Genomic DNA, 21,024 nt, shown 5'->3' on the forward strand with positions numbered 1-21,024 from the left:
TTTTTTTCTTAAAGTACCTTTAATTAATTAAAATTCCGTTGGCGATGAACTTTTGTTTTTAATTTTGAAAATTTTAACCACCCAATCCAATTTTCATTTTGTTTTTAGTTTCATATTTTTAAAAGACTATTACAAATTAAAAATATATAAAATAAGTCAATTATTTTATTTATCTTAATTCAGTACAAAATAATAAAATAATAGTAATAAGTCTGTAATAGTGATGACAAAATGATGGGGAGAGACATCGATGCAAATAATGATTGTGATGATAACAATGATAATAGTGGAACAATGATTACGATAAGAGTATGTTTTCTAGAACTAAAAACCAAATTAACAAAAAAAATTAAAATGAATATAAAACAATTTCAAAATTAAATTAAAAATCATTTCAAATTCATTTTTATCAAATACATTTTATTTTAAAAATTGTATTTACCAAAAAATTATAACCACCTTGAATGAGACCTAAATAAATACTACTCTCTCTGTACCAAAATGACTACAATTTTAATCTTTAAAAAATATTCTAAATTGACTTATATTTTCACTTTTAAATTAAATATTTAAACATCTATTCCAATTTTATTCTCAAATAAATAGTTGTTCTAAAAAATTAATAATATATTACACGGAGAAAGAGAGTTGAGAAATAAACACCAAAATTTTGATCTCATATTGACAAGCTTCCGATGGATGTAACTCCACTGTTAAGAGAATACAAAAAATTTACAACTGAGGGACAAAAAGAATACAGAAAGACCCGAGACAATTAGCTGATTGGTCAGGTTGCATGAGGAACTCATCAAAATCAGGGCAAGGAGAATATCCATCTCTCATCCGCAAAAGCTATATACACCACCCTGCAGTGTTCACCACCGTTTCATGACCGCACTATTGAGGGGGAAAGTTTACTAGTGATTGGGAAAAATAAAATAAAAATAGAAAACACCTCAAACTTGATTTCATCAAACACAATCATAATTACCTTCAGTAGACAGAAATGAAGCACCAAACTAGGAGACGGCCAAAAAACATAGCCATATATAGGAAGAGGACTCTTAATTTTCCATTACAAGTATGCTATCTGAATATAAGGCTTCCATTCTGCTGCAGTCTCAAATTTTCCACTAGTGACTGATAGAAAGATTTTAGTGCCTTGAAATCACCACCCTGCAGAAAAATATAGGGAATACTAAGCCCACTACAACAGATATTCAATGGGTGATTCACCTAGAAAACAACACACTAAGATTCACTTTACTTAGCAAGACATTCCAGATTGACAGAGAATAAGTTGCAGGAAACAATATGGGACAAAATGAATCAATGATTTTTTATTATTTCACCAGGACTATAGAAGTATACTATAAGCATTTCAGCTCCATAAACTTTGAATACCTGCAATTTTTGACGATATTGCTCTGCCAGATCTGGTGGGCAATGTGCAGAAGAAAATCCTTTCGATACAAAATGAACTAGAAAATCATCCCCAAATTTTTCATACATTACCTTCTGTGCCAGCACAATTTCTCCAAACAAAACAAACTGTATAGAAAAATAGAAAATGAGTACTAAAATTTGGCATAAACCATCAAAGCACTAAGATAAGAAATTCAGCTTTCTCAGTTAAATAAATTGAGCAAATATTTAAGTTCCTTCCGAAGTAACAAACACCAAAAACCAGATAACTAATCATTAATTTGACATGTTCCCTCAATGCACCTAGTATGCTCCAAGTACCCCATGATAGTTGTTCATAATACCTAGTATGCTCCAAGTTCCCCATGATAGTTGTTCATACCATAATACAATTTTTTCCCTATTTTTCCTTTATCAGTCAAAGAAATTTCCTTCAAACAACCAAACGCAGAAAGCCAATTAGAAGCCAAAACCAATCTTTGTGTGTTTGGTTCAACTTATTTTGCAAAAATACTTGCTTATTTTTTCCAACTTTCTAAGAGAGCTTTTGTAAAACAAGTAAGCATTTTCTCAAAAAATAGTTCCAAACATGCACTTATTCCATAGCAAGTCTAAGATCAAAGAGACACCCTTGAATATACAAGCATTGTTACCCAAATAAACAAACCACAAGACTGACAAAACTGCACATTGTCAACAAGCCTAAGCCTCCTTATTCCACCCAAAACCTTTAATAAAAATATAAGAGATCAACTATGTCTAAATTACACCAACACATAACACACATCAAGGGACATTGCAAGCTTTACATATCTGCAACAAGTACTCATCCTATCATGTACCATTGTTAAAACAAAGGGCTTGACTTTTAGATGCTTTGAGATTTTTAGCTTTTCAAATGGATTTGTCAAGGAAAGATATGCCTTTCATGACTGAAATAGAGTTAAAAACCTGTGAAAATTCAAAGTCCAAAATCTCCTATCTGGATGGGTGGAGAGATTTAACAAGAGCAGAAGGAACTCTAATTCGTTAGTTTCTATATTACTCCAATTTCAAGAAATATTAGGAACCTGAACAGCATAATACTAGTAGTCAGCGAATCATGCATGAAAAAGTGATGGTAAGGGGTTGATACTATCCTGCAATTATATGATAAACTACCTTATACTAGAGTAATAGACTAAATCATCAAATACTTAATCTAGCTTGAACCACTGTATGATTTGTCTTTGCATTCCACGGTAAATTGAGCTATTCACTGTCACTTTTAAGATAAATAATTTTCCAAAAGGATAAGCAAGTCAGAATGGTAGCTTAACTTCTAGTTAGAAAGTGAAAATCTAACTACACATCTCAATAATAACCCTCAAGTACACTTCTTAGTATGGTTCTTTTTTTTTTTGCACAGCAAAAATTAAATATTATATATGAACTTCAGTACTAGGTGTACTGAAAATATAGATATGAATACAAGGCATAAAAAGCCTAAACCACACGAGGGAGAATCGATAGATAGGACGAAATACAAAGCCAACCCAACCCCTTTAGGAAAAAGCCTCCTTCAGGTTCTTGCAAAACGTTTTTTTAGATAATACAAAAATTTCAGAATCCATATCATACAAATTGAAAGAAAAATATCATTGTCCTAGTTGTCAATTATAACGCCTTGAACTTTTCAGCCAACAAGACTTCTCCAAAAGTCCAAATAAATTGAGAAGAATAATGCACCGAAGAAAAAAAGTACTCAGTAAGTTGGCATAGAACTTAAAGATGAAAGTTAAGCTGATTATCTCAGAAACTAACTAATATGAAATACAATCATTTAGACCTTTAAAAGAATTACACACAGACAAAAAAAAAAAAAAGACATATTCATTTACTGATGTTTTCCTTCTCGCTATGCATAAGTATGCTCAAGTACTTAATGCTTGTCCATACTATCCTACAATCATATGGTGAAGATGAACTACCGTCATATGGGACCAAATTACCAAATGCTCGATCTAGCTGGAATCCCCATACAACTTTCATTGCATTCAACTAAGGAAGAAGGGGAACAATAATTTTCCAAAAGGATTAGCAAGATAACCCTAGACCTATATAATAAACCCCATTTACAATTCAAACTATAGTTCTTGCAAAGAATTCTTTAGATGATCACATGTTAGACAATTCCAAATTCTAAAACCAATGTTATACTCTTGTTGAAAATATTTATATTCTATGTTATTTGCACCATCTTACAATCATGATCCTCTTGTTATTACTTCAAATAAACCATATTTATGAATGTTCACTTTTATTGGCATCATTCTTTCTGTTGTACAAGTATGTAAAATAAATTTTTAAATTCTGCTTCAAATCTTTTTCTTGAGGTCTCCTTTAATGACATCCATTTTTATTAAAAACAAACAAGCAAATAGGTTTCTTCACAGGCCAAAGAATGAGAATGCAAACTCTACCTTCTGTTATGAATTATAATCTGTCTTATTACAAGGAGCCGAAGTGAGAGAGAAATCTTACCATATACACAATGGTTTTGGATAACAGTATCATATCACTTGAAAGAGACAAAGAGTGACTAAAAGAATGATTAAAACAATAATACATGTATCTTACAGTATTTGCATCATGGAGCTCAAAAGATCTGTCCAGCACACTGTACAAACAGCAGTTTGTAGCAAATGCTTCAATCACAAAACTTCGAAAACCAGGAACCTGAAAACCATTGACTATTTAGGGAAAAAATCTCAAAAAAAAAAAAGGATAAGCAGAAGTGAGTAGAATCTACCTTTTCTTCATAAGGCTGGGCACACCAATCTTTAATTAATCTAATAAAAATCTGTACACATGCCTAAATTGTGAAAATAACAAGTATGATTCAGAATGTACATTTTGTCAAAAGTATTAATCCAGGAAAAATAATGACCCATAGCTGAAGAAATAGAAAACACTACACATACCTTTCTTACAAGAATATCCTTATGATTACAAGAAGAGTACAAAAGCAACTGCATCACTGGATCCAGGTATGCTTTACATTTTGGGGAAAGAAATACAGGAGACAGGTCATGTGTAGTAATCACATGAAGAAATGTATACAGTGTTCGCTGAAGTTCTTGCAATTCACGAATTTCCTGAAAGGGAAAAATAATAATCTCATTATCATTATCATGCATATACATTTGAGAGGGTTTAGATGCAAAGAATAAGTTAAATGGTAATGCAAAAAGATGCATTTCTTCGATAAATTTCACATTCGAAATAACATAGTTATGAACTAAGAAAAACATTCAATTTATATGCCACGACACAGCTATTAAGTACCAGAATAAATTAGCAGTGTTAAAAGCAAATGCAGCGCTATTGTTTCTGTTGAAAAGCTAACGCAGCCTCTTTGGGAGAAGTCTTAATTGCAACCTCAAAGGGTGGTGTTTAGTTCCACATCGACTAGAGATATGGCTTAAATAGAGCTTATAAAGCTTGGTCGATCCTTATCTTACACATCAGTTTTGTGGAGTTGAGTTAGGCCCTAAGTCCAAATTCTTAGAGTTCCCTTAATCTAAGGTCCATCAGATTTGTCGTTTTATGGCTCCATAACTTGTAGAAAGCACAAAAAGCATATAGAAAAGTGGACATTTGGCAATAAAACTAACAAGAACTGTCTCACTAACTTCTTAAAAATTTGATGAACAATAATCAAATCATAAAGAGCAATCATATAACAAATAAATACAAAGGTAACTTAAAGCAAGTAAACTAAAAGAAAAGGCACAACATAACCCAGCTACTTATTAGGTAACTGCATCAGCATTTTCAGACCTCAGTGATTGCATCAGGACCAGAAGGTAATCCATTTCTAGGAATAACACTGAATATCCGCTCGGCGACAGATGGAAATATTTCTTCCAAAATGTCATGCACCAAAGTATTGAACTTGCAGATAAGTTGATTGAGTAACAAAAGAAAACCAACCATCTGCTTTGGCTGCAATAAAACATAAAAAAGACATTAAACAGTGTTATCTTCAACCAACACCAAAGGAAACAACCAAATTCAGGTGCAAAACAAATATATCACTTCGTGTTGAAATTATGGGGTTTCAGATAAAGAGGGACGGAAATAGAATATTTACAATACTCAGATATTCATATGAATAGATATTTTGGATATTTCTCAGGGACCACCCTTAAGCAAAAGCTTGCACAGCTTTAAGCTTGATACAAATAAACCCTTTAGAAAAAGAAACTACTAAATAATATAATTTGAGATTATAGAATGGCAGGACTAAGAATCTAAGATTATTCTTATTTCTCAGGGACCAGCCAATATTTCTAGTAAAGCTGCATGAGCCAGGATTATTTTTAAAGGAAAGTCGTGCGGCCAAGCTTCCCTAGGAAGACTACAAGGCCAAGCTGATCTCACAGTGCACGATTTGAACCAAAGAGAGCAGATCTGAGCAAAGAAGATTATGGCTCAATTGGAGGAGAGAGAAAACAAACCAAACAGTGGCGAAAAACCTGAATAGAGAGCCGCAAGGCCAAAAAACAATTAACTTAGGGCAGCAGATTCAGGACAATGATGGCGACATGAATCAGATAATATTGAAGAATCAAAAAACTGGCTGGGACATGCCACCATGTGTGGAGGAGGACGGTAGCACATGGAAGAACCATGTCTACACAACAACAGTGTGAACATGCATAAAATCATCTATGAGGAGGCTCTGGTAGGAAACAGCCATCAGATAGTGCCACTGAAAAAACCATGGACAACAGTGGCAACTGATAGCCCATTGGGCCCTCCTTTGGTCATTAGGCCCAAATGCACTCCTCACATGCCACTGAAGTTCAAAGACTATGTGTAGTCTTTGCTTACTTTTGTTGTTCTAGCCATTGGAGGTTATTTGAGTTTTTTATCATTCCTAGAAGTTTCCACACAACTGGATACGGCTGTCCTTTGTCTGAGAATTAGGGAGTGATTCTGTATTTATTGACTTTTTTTGAGAAATGGAAACTTAGAGAGGTTATTCAGATATTTTTTATTTCCTTTTCTTGCCTTTTTGTTTTAATGGATTAATGATCTTTACGCCCTAAAACCAAATCCTTCCCTACCCCTACTTCGCCCATCTCCAACCTCTTCGATCACCAAGTCGCTTCCATACCCTACCTTCATTCCCAGGTCAGCTAACCCAAGCTTCACCTCTTACCTTTTGACAGCACCAAACCGTTAGACTAGTTGTTTTGGGCAAAACAATATTTCATGTTGTACCAAATTCCAGCCGACCAGCGTGTTGCCATGGTTGCTTTCTACATGAAACGTGACGCTCTTGAATGGTACCAGTGGATGCACACTAATCATCAGCTCTCTGATTGGGGGTCCTTCACTCACGCTTTAGAACTCAGGTTTGGTCCATCCACCTTTGAGAATCAGAAGGCAGCCTTTTAAGTGGTGCCAACATACCTCTGATTCTGATTATCAACTTCAATTTGAGAAACTGTGTAACCAAGTTTATGGTCTCACACCTGATGCCATTCTCAATTGTTTCATTTCAGGGTTAAACCCAGACATCCGCCAAGAGCTAGCTATATTAAGGCCCACTTCCTTTTCTAATGCAATTGGGCTTGCCAAGTTGATTGAAGATAAGGTTAAAGGTACTTGTTCTCGCACCAATCTGTGTTCCACTCCTACAAGTGTTCCCACTACCACTCCAAAGGTGCCAACCAATCCTGGTGTGTTGCCCATCAAGCATTTGATGCCCTCTCAACAGCAGGAACGGCGTACTGAAGGACTTTGTTTCTACTGTTATGAACGCTTTCATATGGCCATCGTTGCCAGGCCAAACAATACTTGCTCCTACTCATGGATAAGGACACCTCTGAGTCTACTCCTGATATTCTAGCCTCCTCTTCATCTCACGAGGACCTAGTTCAGGAAACTCATGATACCTCGGTTCATCTTCAGTTATCACTACAAGCTTTGGATGGCACATCATCCCTTCAAAGTCTTCGCTTCCATGGAACCATATGGAGAAACCTGATGATGGTATTAATGGACACTGGTAGCTTCCACAACATCATGCAACCAAGATTGGCCAAACATTTGCAACTTCCCATTTCACCGATTAAAACTTTCCCTGTTATGATTGGTGATGGAAATCATTTAATTTGTAATGGTCAATGGACTAACGTGCCTCTTTTAGTCCAAAACCATTTGTTTACTTTACCATTTTATTTGTTACCTATCCAGGGAGCTGATTTGGTATTGGGTATGGAACGGTTGAGAACTTTGGGCCCCATTATTTCTGACTTTGTAGTCCCTTGCACGACTTTTACTTACAATGATTGCTCCATTACTTTAAAAGGGGAACTATTAAATCCTCAATTTACCACTTTTCAGTAACTCTGCCACCTCATGCATACTGATTCAGTGACCACTTTTCACCTATTGACCATTGCGGACGACCCTCCTAACCTTTCTAGTCCCACTAGTGAGGTTGTGTTAACTGATTTTCCTCCCTTTCATCAATACCTACCAGATCTTCAGGCCCTTTTGCAAAATTACTCTAGAGTATTTGCAAATCCCTACAACTTACCACCCATTAGGGCACATGACCATCACATTCCCTTAATTCCTAATACCCCTCTGTTAAGGCTAAACCTTATAGGCACCCGCATGCCTATAAAGAAACCATGTCTAAAATGATTAATGAGTTTCTTAATGATGGCTTAATTGCCCCCAGCCATAGCCCATTTTCTTCTCCAGTTTTGCTTGTTAAGAAAAAGGATGGCACTTGGAGAGTTTGTGTGGATTATTGGGCTTTAAACGTAGTAACCATTAAAGACCATGTTCCTATCCCTACAATTGATGAATTACTTGATGAGTTAGGGAATGCTACTATTTTTTCCAAGATTGATTTATGATCCAGATATCATCAAATTCGGGTGCACTCAAAGGATACGCATAAAACTGCATTCCGCACTTTTGATGGCCACTACAAGTTCTTAGGGATGCCTTTTGGGCTTACTAATGCTCCCTCAACTTTTCAAGCTGGCATGAATGACTTGCTTAGGCCTCATTTACGTCATTTTGTTTTGGTTCTTTTTTATGATATCTTAGATTTATAGTTCCACTTATGTTGATCATTTGCTACACCTTAGCTTCGTTTTAGACCTACTCGTCTAATTCTTTTTACACTAAGCTAACTAAATGCACGTTTGCAATTGACTATTTGGGCCATATTATATCAGCACGTGACATCCAACCTGAGACATCAAAGTTAAAAGCAATTTCAGCTTGGCCACCACCCAGAAACATCTCAGCATTACATGGATTCTTGGGTTTATCTAGCTTTTATTCCAGATTCATTCAACACTACGCTAAGATCGCAGCTCCCCATACTAATTTGCTTAAGTCCACTAATGAGTTTATCTGGGATACAAATGTTGGACCTTGTGGCCTCAATAATCTTAAGAGGGATAGGCTTAGAATGTAGAAGAAGCAACAACAATCAATTTAATAATGTTCTATAAACATGCAAGGCAAAATTGATTGCAATAACATAAATGAGATAAGGGAAGAGAGAACGCAAACACAATTTTATACTGGTTCGGCCACTTCCCGTGCCTACGTCCAGTACTCAAGCAACCCACTTGAGATTTCCACTATCTTTGTAAAATCCATTACAAAGTCTGAACCACACAGGGACAACCCATCCCTTGTGTTCAGGAATCCTTTACAACAAGAGACTCACAGTCTCTTAACCAATCTCATTGAATAAGAAGAATGGAAGAAGAATTCTCTCTTCAAGAGAAGAATATTACAATGAAGATCATGTAAGAATCCTTATAGATTTTGCAAATGTTTGGCCAAGGATTTCTTTTGAGAGAGCATTTGACAATGAAGTTCTTTTGAAATCTCTCTCATTGTCTTTTGAGAGGATAAGACATTTTTGCCAAGCAAAACTCTCTGCATAAAATTCGTGTCCAAGTCACCTATTTATAGGCCTTTGATGGTCATTCACAAATCTAATGAAAAGATGTGACTGTTGGCGATATTCCTTGAAAATCCTCTCTAGTAATCGATTACAGAATTAGTGTAATCGATTACACAGTTGTTTTTCTTGAACAGTTGTGACCCTTCATTTAAAATTTGAATTCCCAACGTTCAGAGTTTCTGGTAATCGATTACACACTTTCAAACCATTGGTAATCGATTACATGTATTGGTAATCAATTACATGTGCCTTGAATGACTTGAAACCTTTCATTGTGAGGCAAGGCTTGATCTTGAAGAAATCTTGAATCAAGGCTTTGTTTGTTGAAACAATCTTGTATTAATCTTGAAGCAAAATGAGCCTTGTTTGATTCTTCTTTTGACATCATCAAAATCATGTATACATACATTCACAACAAACATAGCTCAAGCATTTACAAAACTCAAATTGGCTCTCACAACTGCTCCAGTCTTGAAACTTTTGGACTTTACTCTTCCCTTGGATAATGAGATTAATGCTTCTGCTTTAGCAGTGGAGGCTGTGTTGTCTCAACAAGGGCATCCAGTAGCATTTTTCAGCAAAAGGCTTCAGCATATGCAAGAGAGATGTATGCTATTACAGAAATAGTAAAAAAATGGAGAAAATACCTTATATGCCATCACTTTCGGGTATTTACAGATCACCAGAGTTTGCGACATATGCTCACTCAATCTTTCCAAACCCTTGAGCAACATCATTGGGCCACCCAGCAGCGGCTACTCATATGAGATTCTCTATAAACCAGGAAAAGAGAATCGAGTTGCAGATGCCCTTTCCCGAAGTCAAGATGGATCTGTAGTGTCTTATTTTCCCTCACTTTACCTGTCCTGGCTATCTTCAACAACTTGCGCAAGTTATATGAATCAGACCCAACTTCCAAAGAATTTTTTTCCAAGTGCAAAAATGACAATGAATTGAAAGAAGCCTACCAGATTTCTAGAGGCCTCATTTTTTCTAGAACAGGTTGTTCATCCCAGATGTGCAAAACATTCAACAAGAGTTTATTTGGGTCATTCTGTCATCTGGGTCGTCGTTGACCGTTTAACCAAGTATGCACATTTTATTGCCATCCCAGCCAAGTTTCCGGCCCAAGACTTAGCTTCACACTTCTCTGTTGAGATTTATAGACTTCATGGGTTGCCCCGTTCTATTGTCACAGATCAAGATAGGATCCTCCTTAGTAAGTTTTGGCACGAACTGTTCCGTCTCGAGGGCACTCAATTGAAATATTCCACAGCTCATCATCCGAAGACTGACGGCCAAATGAAAGCTATGAACAGATCTATCGGTGCTTACATACGTTGCTTCACTAGTGAATGCCCTTGTAGCTAGTATACTTGCACCTCGTTGAGTATTGGTACAATTCTTCTCTTCATAGAGCTATCGGCATGTCACCTTTCAAAGCCCTCTATGGCCGTTCACCACTAGGAATACCTGACTATCTTATTGGTTCCACCGATCAAACCTTGGTCAGCCATACCCTGCAAAATAGATCAAAAATCCTTAGTCAATTACAAGAGAATCTTCGTAAAACACGACAATGCATGCGGGATCAGGCTAACAAACATCGCCAAGACATTACCTTCAACGTCAAAGATTGGGCTCCGACCCTATTGCCAGACCTCTGTGGCTCTTGCTCGATCTTAGAAGTTTCTGCGTCGATATCATGGCCCTTACAAAATCATTCATTGTATCGAAGAAGTAGCCTATCACCTGGACCTCCCCAGCTATGCCCGGATTCATCTTGTGTTCCACGCTTCTCTGCCCAAGCATTTCGTTCGTGACCCTCCTCCTTCTCCTCCAAAGCTCCCCAACGATCTTCTTCTTCAGGCAGCAACTACATAGATAGTTACTTCTCCCTCTAAAAAGTCTCTTGACGCCTCCGTTGCTAATGACTTGGGCCTTAACAACACTTGGAAAGTACAATTTTCCACCACCCCTGTTGTCCAATCAGTTCAAGTAGTGATTTTGTATTCCAATACAGTGGAAACAGCTGGCATCCACTATTCACCCACTTTTTCAGTTGCAACAGACCCTTTGCCTTCCCATGACTTTAAGGACAAAGTCATTGCTGATGGGGCAAGTATTGATAGCCCATTGGCCCTTCCTTTGGTCATTAGGCCCAAACACACTCCTCACATGCCACTGAAGTCCAAAGACTATGTAGTCTTTGTTTACTTTCGTTGTTCCAGCCATTGGAGGCTATTTAATCTTTTTATTATTCCTAGAAGTTTCCACACAGCGGGATACAGCTGTCCTTTGTCTGAGAATTAGGGTGTGATTCTGTATTTGTTGACCTTTTTTCAGAAATGGAAACATAGAAAAGATATTCAGATATTTATCATTTCCTTTTCTTACATTTTTGTTTTAATGGATTTATGATCTTTTTTTTTTTGGAAGGCAAACATAGATATATATATTATTAATAATATCAGATCAGTACCAGAAGTACTGATGAATTACACATAATTACATGACACTTAGAGTGTCGCCTCCCAACCAAAACAAACCCTCCAATAATCCACTACAAAGGATAAAATATCCAACCCAAACAGATCTTGATGCCCTAAAAACCGAATCGTTAGCTTTAGTGCTAACAGCCACAGTAGAAAAGCAGCACTGTAGTGGATGAAAACGGAGATCTGAACCTATCAGAAAGATGTATGACAGAGATCAAAACCCGGAGCAAAACTCCGAGCCTAAAATTGTCTAAATCATGCCAGTAAAATGCATCGCAGATGAGATTGGAACTCAAAGAGAAACTCAGAACCAGGATACGTTTAAACATGACAGTAAAATGATGTTGAAGATGCCACAGCAGTGGACAAAACCAGTTAAGAAAATTGTTAGAATGAAGAACAAGGTCGAGGACGGCTCAATGGAAGGCATTACAGTGGCGATTCTGAAAAATGATTGTAGCAACAAAGACAACTAATTCGAAGGAACAACCATGAGTATAGTCCGAGCATTGACAGAACTCAACAGAGGAGTGATAACAGGACAGATCCAGAGGATGGTACTGTTCTAATACTGTATGGATTGATGGCTGCCTGAAATCTGCCTCTATTTACATATTGGTTAATGGGAGCCCCACAGCTGAGTTCACTCCTCAAAGAGAACTCAAGCAAGGGGACCCACTAGCCCCACTCCTATTCAACATTGTTGCAGAGGGGTTAACAGGCCTGATGAGAAAAGCACAAGAGAATAATCTGTTTGAAGGTTTCACAGTAGGAAGAAATAATGTGGAAATCAGCATATTACAGTATGCAAATGATATTGTTTTCTTTGGGACAGCAACGATGGCAAATGTAAGAGCAAGCAAGGTGATGTTGAGGAATTTTGAATTGGTATCAGGGTTAAAGATAAACTTTGCCAAGAGCAGTTTTGGGGCGATTGGAATGCCTGAGCAATGGATGAATAGTGTTGTCAGTTATTTAAATTGCAGATTGTTTTTTGTACCATTTCCTTATATGGATATCCCTATTGGGGCAAACCCAAGCCGTAGTGGGACTTGGGATCCAATTGTCAATAAATGTGAGAGAAAATTGTCAAAGTGAAAACAAAAGTACCTTTCTTTTGGGGGCAGGGTGACTTTGATAAAGTCAGTCCTGAACTTGATCCCTATTTTTTTCATTTCTTTTTCCAGGGTTCCGAAGAAGGTGGTGGATAAGTTGGTGAGGCTGCAGCGGTGATTTTTGTGGGGAGGAGACAGGGATCAGAAGAAGATTGCATGGGTAAATTGGGGATTAGTCTGTTTACCGAAGGAGAAAGGGGGTTTGGGAATCAAGGATTCAGTGAAATTCAATTATGTCTTTCTCGGAAAATGGCGTTGGAATTTGTTTCACCACCAAGGAGATTTGTGGGCTCAAGTTTTGGACTCAAAATATGGAGGATGGAGGAACTTGGATGAGACAAGAAGGAACAACACAGAATCCCTACGGTGGTGGGACCTTAGTTTCATTTGTAACTCGACTTAGGAGGGGAGCTGGTTTAAAAGTGAGACAAAATGGAATGTTGGGTGTGGATCAAAGGTGATGTTTTGGGAGGACGGGTGGAAGGATGATGGTGTTTCGCTGATGAAGTACCCAAGACTCTACCACACTTCTCAACAGAAGTACCAATATATCCAGCAGCTGGGGATGACATCTAATGGAGGTTGGGAATGGAAATTGCAACGGAGGAGATTCCTTTTGGAAGCTGAAATAGACATGGCTACAAAACTTATGGAGGATATAGAAGGTCTGATTGTACAAACTCAGCGACAAGACAATTGGGTTTGGCAGGGAGATTCAAGTGGGACATATACAGTAGGGAATGCGTACATGTTGCTTGATAGGGATTCGTAGACGAGAACCAAGATGGAGTCTTTACTGCAATATGGAAGCTAAAAATCCCAAGTAAAGCCTCTTTTTTTGCTTGGAGATTAACCCGTGACAGTTTGCCAACAAAGACCAATTTAAAAAGGAGGAACGTGTAAACTAATGATGTCACATGTCCATTCCACAGAAATAATAAAGAGGATGCAGCTCATCTATTTTTCAATTGTGTTAAAATCATGTTGCTTTGGTGGGAATCAATGTCTTGGATAAACATAGTGGGACCATTCCCGCAAATTCCGAGACATCATTTCCTCCAACACTCCTACTGCAATACTTCTCGTATTAGGTTACAGCAATGGCAGACTTGGTGGATCTCCCTTACATGGTGTATTTGGCACCATAGAAATAGGATTGTTTTCTCAAACGACAGCTTCAACGGTAACAATCTGATGGAGAATGCTCTATTCTTGTGTTGGATCTGGCTAAAAAACTTGGAAAAAGGATGACATCCCATTCCACTACTGGTCCAGCCAAATCAGGGATGGGTTTTGTAATCAGGGGGGATTAGCATATAGATATTGTGTAGTTGGGCGCCAAGCTTACAGTCAGATCTATGGTTACTTAATTCTTGTTGTATAGCTTGTATTAGGACACCATAGTTCTGCATAATATGGTGCTAGGTTGTATATACAACAGTACCCCTTGTACTGATATTATATCACTATATATATTATAACCTTATTTTTGCTGATAAAAAAGAAAAGAAAAGAGGATAACATATTAGAGGAATAGTATTCTCAATGCCATCACATTCAAATGCCCCTTGCAACCCCAAAACATAAACATCTGCAAAATCAATCTTCAATACCAATAGCAATGCAAAGAAATGCATTTAGATCTAGAAATTTAAAAGGATTAAGTAAAGAAATTAGAGATAATATGTACTTCTATTTCTTCAAGCAACTGCTCCAATGCCTTTGGAAGGTAAGGAAAAACAGATGCTCCTAGTGTATCCACCATCCGGTGTATAAAAGATGTGACCTACATACCATACATGGATGTTGGATAAAAATTACAGATCTTTTTTAAACAAACATTTTCAATCACTAAATCCAATTCATACTCATACCTTGTTTCGCAGAGGTTCTACTTTTGGAAATATAACAAGAACTTGAAGAAGTACATCCAATGTCTACATAGAAGACGGAATTGCAAGGTTTAGCAAAATAAAATATTAAGAAACAATACACAAGTTCAATAAAAATAGACATAGGCTTACCATGAAATATTATCAATCACACAAAGCATGTTGCAAATATACATTTTATAGCAAAACTCAATAATTTTCATCTATAAGACTATAAGATTATTTTCTAAAGCTTCTTAACACAAAAAAGACAAACTATACATCTGATAAACCATATACACCTCCAGGGAACATGAACCAAACAATTTTGAAAATACTAACCTGCTTAAACATGAGACCAATTGCAGGGCGACTAGCAGTTACAAGACGCTCGCTAAAGCCCTAGATCATGTACAATATAGTAAGAATGGAGGAAAAACAAAACTGTAAATGTATTTTCATTGAACCCACAATAGTACCCTTTAAACTTCAAATTAAGATACAATCAAACAAAATATAAACCTTTTTCATCACTAATGGTATGTGAGTTTTGAGGCTTTTATAATATCAGAGGTGGGGAAAGCAAAAGTCTAAATTAGAAAAAGCACCTTACTGAGAGAATTAATTGCCATAATAATTTGCTGGGTTACAGCAATTTTAGCATTAGTCTCCTCAGCATTCAATAACTTGGCATTTTTTAGCAGTGCCTCAACCTGTATTAAATGAGGATAGGAAATTATATGCACCAAATACCAACCGTAATAATCTCAAAAGAAGAAATGATTCTCGAAACAGGAAATGGGGACAAAGAATTTTTATTAAGTATCTTGCAGTTTTTTGTTTATTATTTTTTTGGATTAGAAAGTATCTTGCATTTTTAAGTAAAAATTAACCTGCTGACAAAGAGGACTGAGCAAAGAAGATAGATAATCAGATTGCTTTTCAGGCAGGACATCTTCTGTTCCAATCAATAAACCAATTGCCTGACAAAGTGTGTCAATAAACATAAGAGAAGAAAAATAACAACAAAAAATTTCACAGAAATATTCTACATCCTGAAACTTAGGGAAATGTGAATACCTCAAAAATGTGGCTACCATCTTCTGATCCTGATAGCTCTTCTGTCGTATAATTCGTAATAGTGAATTGAGCAACTGTATCTTGCAGGCTCTGAATTTATCAGAACATTTTAAAGAATAGAGAAGAGAGAAGGTGGAAGTAACCAATCACACGATTCATCCATGCACATCAAGGCCAAACAAAAAATGCAAGAAGTCAGGAAGAGTTTACATATAATTTTGTTTCATAAAACATACTGTTTTGAGAACATTTAAAATACAGAAAAACATGTAAGAGGGATGGATAATATAATTGCTACCTGCAAAATAGTCTCTATAAAAGGCACCAACTTCATCTTCAGCAATTTTACAACCCTCATAAACAAATAACTGGCTCTACGACTTACATTGATGTTTGAATGATGTATGCCTCTTTCATCAAGAAAGGCAGCCAGAACCATGGGAATATATTGAGTATTATCCTGAATAAACTTAACATATCTTGTCACTGTCTCCAAATAAACAAGGGCGACAAGCCTATTAGAGTGACAAGGAAACTTTGTCGATAGAAGCATAAGCAACAGCTCACTCAACAACCCACTCCCAGTTCTTATAGTTTCCTCGCTTATGGATTCTCCAAGTGCATATAAAAGAGAAAGTGCACCTTCCACCTCCTCCACATTGCTATCTGAAGATCTTGAAACAGCACTTGCCAACGAATTTCTGATAAACAACTGAGTTACATCAGGCGCTACACGACCCACAGTGCGAAGCAGAACAAATAAATCCTTTCTGAACTCTACCATCCTATCTTCCTCCTCTTTACCAATTTTGTCCATGAAATCAAGATTAGTGCGGTATGCTGGGTCATAACGGATTAGCACAAGGATAACTTCCAATATTTGTCCCAGGTGAAGTAGTTGCTTCTCCGGCAAAGGAGCAAAGCTCTTCAAAATGGCAACATAACCTGAAAGAAACTGAATGATATTGACATCTACCTCAAAATTCTTCATTACATAGAAAATGGAGGGAAAAACTTCACTCAAAAGCTCCATAGAAATTCCTTTAGCATCCTCAGAATTTAAGTGTTTAAAGCAATCCAAAGCCTCCACAGCATACCCAGAAAGCAATGCAGCTATATCAGAGACCAGCTCGGCATCACCATCCTCGGTCACTAACCTAAGTACCCGACTAATTTGAAGGCTTCGCAACAATGACAGTTTTGATTGGGGCTCCATTCGCTTAGAAACAACTGCTAACAAGCATCTGACTGCAGCACCACGAAGCTGAACAGACAGAGGACCAACCAAAATCAAATCAAACAACAAAGGGATGAAAGCATCATTGACTATCAACCCAATGTCTATCCAAGAAATATATCTCCTCATGGAATCTAACACACTAGTGCATAGCTCCTGATCAGAATTCCGGTACATAGAAACAATGTCATACCAAACTCTAACTATCTGACACACACACTGCTGTCTCATTGCGTCCTTAACCCGGCCCGCAACTGTCAACTCCTCAGGGGTTCTAGGGTAGTCCAAATTAATGAGTTCATCATCCAGGGCATTCAAAACTCTACAGAACATGTCTATGACCACGTTGCCTTTGCTCAAATGTGGAAAAAAATCAACAAAGACGGAGGACCAAACCAAAGGGTACTCGAAGTAAATCAAAGTTATCAAAACCTGTGCAAGCTTGTTCTTTATAAATGCAGGGCCTTCCAAAACCCTTGTGAGGTTCTTGTCTTCGAGGCACACAATTGAAAAGACGGAGCCCCTGATCATGTGCCTCTCATCTGGGGTCATTGTCAAGTATCGTGTTCGAATGACTTCATGCAAGGTCTGTAGGCACCAAAACTGGACTTGAACAAGATTTGAAAAGCATAATTTTTCAATGCACAATCTACAAATTAAAGGCTTCTCCTTAACATCATTACAGTAAAGTTCTGCCTGTTTCTTCAAGTCATCGTCAAGGGTTCCGGATTCATCAAATATAACAAGAATCGCTCTCTCCAGATCATCCATAATATTCTGAAGAACAGAGTTGTGCGGTGTGGATGGATGGGATTTGTAAGGAAAAGTTTTTACTTTATAGGGCTAGGCAACTGAAGAGGCTTAGCTTCTCGGATCAATGGAGTAAGAACCTAATAACATAAATATGGGTAGGGTTTTTGTTAGCTTCTATCACTTTCTCTCTGTGTTTGCTGCCTGCCTGTTGCAGGGGTTTTTTATGGTTTGATTTTAAATAAAAACAAAATAATAGGTTTTTTAATTATAGAGAATTTTATTGTGTAAAAAAAAATAGAGGGAATTTCTCATCAGTTTATTTAAATTTTAAAAAATGTTTAAAAGTATTTTTTTCAACAAGATTGTAAAATTTACTTCTTAAAAAACAAAAATTATTTATTTCAAGTAAAAAAACTTTAGACAAACATTTGGTAAAAGCAAAAAATTGTTTATTTTATTGAAAATATTTTTAAAAAATAGATCCTTTATTTGTGTTTTTATTTTTAAGAGAAATTATTATTAATAATATTATTAGAAGAGGGATAAAATCTATGGATTTTTTTAATATTTGATGACCAAATTCATTGGTACAAAAGTATAGAAATTTTGACATTAAATATATAAGAATTAAAAACATATTGTTCTTTATTTAAAATTAATTTTAAAGGTTTTATTTTAATTAAATAATTTCTTAAAATAATAAATTATTTAAAGAATACATTTTTAGAAATAAAAATTAAAAAAAACATAAAAAAAAACTTTTTATATGTAAAACTTCAAGTCTGGATTTGAAATTTGATTAATGGTTAAGATAAGAGTTTCACCACTTTAGCAAAAGATTTTGGCAGCAATTATCATTTTAATCATAAACCTTGTAAATTTCTTCACTTTAACTTTTATCTTAATAAAACCTAAAGTTAATCTCTGACTTAGTCTTTATTTTTATTAAACAATATTAATAATTACTAATATTCAACAAAATTCTTTCAAGTTTATATTTTCAAGATAAATAAGATTTTATTGATATTTTTAAAAAATTAATTAATATTTTTTTCTTGATAGTATAAGAGAATAAAGCTTTACACAAATATGTTATGTAAGTAAATATTTATATATCAACATGTTATTAGTTCGAATAAAATTAAATTCAGACCCATTTTTTGGTCCAAGATGTGTTGATGAAAAAAAAGTAATTAACAAAAGAGATATAGTAAAAGTGATAAGACAAAATTTTTAACAAAAATGAGTATTTAATACAATTAATAAATACTTTACATTAATGTCTTAATTAAAATAAATAAATATTTGAATGAAAGTATAGTTAGTGAATATTTTATGTTTTTCAAGGAGGGTATTTTAAAAAAATAAATGAATATTTCATATTTTAAAGACATGAAAACTATCCAACAAAATTATAGATGACAAAGTGTTAAATATCTATTATGTAACAAGTATTATGTAAAGATTCAAAACTTACATAAAATCATTAAGGTTTAGAAGTAAATATTTACATCATATAAAAATATATTTTGTACATAAAAACACATTGTGGGTGTTTGGTATAAAAAATATGAAGTTCTTTCAAAAGTATCTAGCCAACATACTAGAAGCTACAATATAATGAACTAAATTTCAAATCCTTCTTTAAAGAGGTGCTCATAATTACTAGTATCCAATTGTACATTAAATGTTATCACCCAAAAGAAGGATAGATATGAGAAACAAAAAAGAAAACTAAATCAATTATTAAATATCAATATTATATCAATAAAAACTTATTTTGCCACGTGACACCACATGCATTATTTTCCATTCGAAATCTTTTATCTTATTATTGAATTCTTGAAATATATTATTTCCAATTGATCATGATAAGTATGCATTTTGATCAAGATTAATTAAGGTAATTTGCTTTGCCTACTAGAGTTTTTGTTAGGGACAAAGGACAAAGGGAAGGCCTTGTATTCGAGAACAAGTTAAAACTCTTATTCTAAACTATTGAAAATTAAGTGTAAATTTCTCTTCTTCCATTACTCTTGGTGGAGTACATTATTTATTATTTATAATATGAGACTAGGTCCTAAGTGCTGCTGCACGATAGCTAAAACAGAATAACCAAATGGGTGGGGTAATGGAATGAAATTTTGTTATAACAGATTCTGGTAGGTTGGTCTGGTATTTGTCCTCTTGGGCCTACTATATGCTTGTGTAGTATTGCTATCAGTTTTTATGGCTCGAATGCATATTCTTGTTTCTTTGATTTGTCCTCGTTGTGGAACAATCGATGAAGATCCTCACCACATTCTAGGAATGTAGGATATTACTCATGTGTGGAGGATGCTTCATGTCAATATTCAAATCCTGAATAAAACATATGAATTGGAGATGTTGGATTTTTCCCCAGATGCAACAGTCTGGGAGACTAATTCCTATCTTTCTTTGGGAGATTTGGAAGGTTATGCATGAATTTAGGGAAAGAGAATTCAATATCATCAAGAAGTTGCTGGAGTTCCTTCTCTCTTGGCCAATGTGAAATTGGTGTTAGATAAGCATATAGTTTACGCTCATTTGGATACTTTACATCAACAAAGATAGATATGATGTATTCATTCCGAAAGGGAATCAAATTAATATACATGTAAATTTAAGTTTGTATTGGAAACTTAGGCCAAGCTATGTATCGAGGCTTGCTTCGCGATTCCAATGGCAATTGGGTTAGGGGATTCTATGGTAATATTGGATTTGCAGACATCTTAAAGGTAGAGCTATCAGGTGAAGATTGCTTGGAAAATGCATTTCAGTGATGTTTTATGTGTTTCGGATTCTCTACATGTGTTGCAGCTCATTCAGAACCCTAACGTGTTGAACATATTAGAGACTTCTTGAAAGAGGATTGGAAGGTGGAGTTCAAACAATCCTTGAGAGAAGGCAACCAATGTGTGAATGCCGTAACTAAGAAAGGTTTGATTGCTACTGCTTTTCTCGCGATCCTGGATCAGCCTCCAACAACGGATATGGCTCGCCTTCGGTTACCGATGCCATATTGCCA

General features: G+C 35.8%; 1 protein-coding gene across 2 annotated transcripts; it reads right to left on the reverse strand.

The window, feature by feature from the left end:
- Positions 1 to 612: 612 nt before the first annotated feature.
- Positions 613 to 18,190, reverse strand: LOC100812358 (exportin-T). 2 transcript variants are annotated; one of them, XM_003554753.5, is made up of 14 exons: positions 16,284 to 18,190; positions 15,986 to 16,075; positions 15,799 to 15,888; positions 15,514 to 15,618; positions 15,248 to 15,307; positions 14,909 to 14,971; positions 14,725 to 14,820; positions 5,248 to 5,412; positions 4,389 to 4,562; positions 4,217 to 4,279; positions 4,045 to 4,143; positions 1,405 to 1,551; positions 992 to 1,176; positions 613 to 866 (listed from the first exon to the last, which is right to left on the reverse strand). In XM_003554753.5, exons 1-13 carry the CDS (start codon positions 17,991 to 17,993, stop codon positions 1,087 to 1,089), a joined length of 2,952 nt encoding a protein of 983 aa, XP_003554801.1. In that variant the 5' UTR covers positions 17,994 to 18,190; the 3' UTR covers positions 613 to 866; positions 992 to 1,086. The 2 variants fall into 2 exon arrangements, with proteins under 2 accessions (XP_003554801.1, XP_006604933.1); XM_006604870.4 differs by having other exon boundaries at positions 613 to 897.
- Between the last annotated feature and the right edge of the window lie 2,834 nt (positions 18,191 to 21,024).

The sequence above is a fragment of the Glycine max genome, chromosome 19 (genome assembly GCF_000004515.6).
Source record: "Glycine max cultivar Williams 82 chromosome 19, Glycine_max_v4.0, whole genome shotgun sequence".
Lineage (NCBI taxonomy): Eukaryota > Viridiplantae > Streptophyta > Magnoliopsida > Fabales > Fabaceae > Glycine > Glycine max.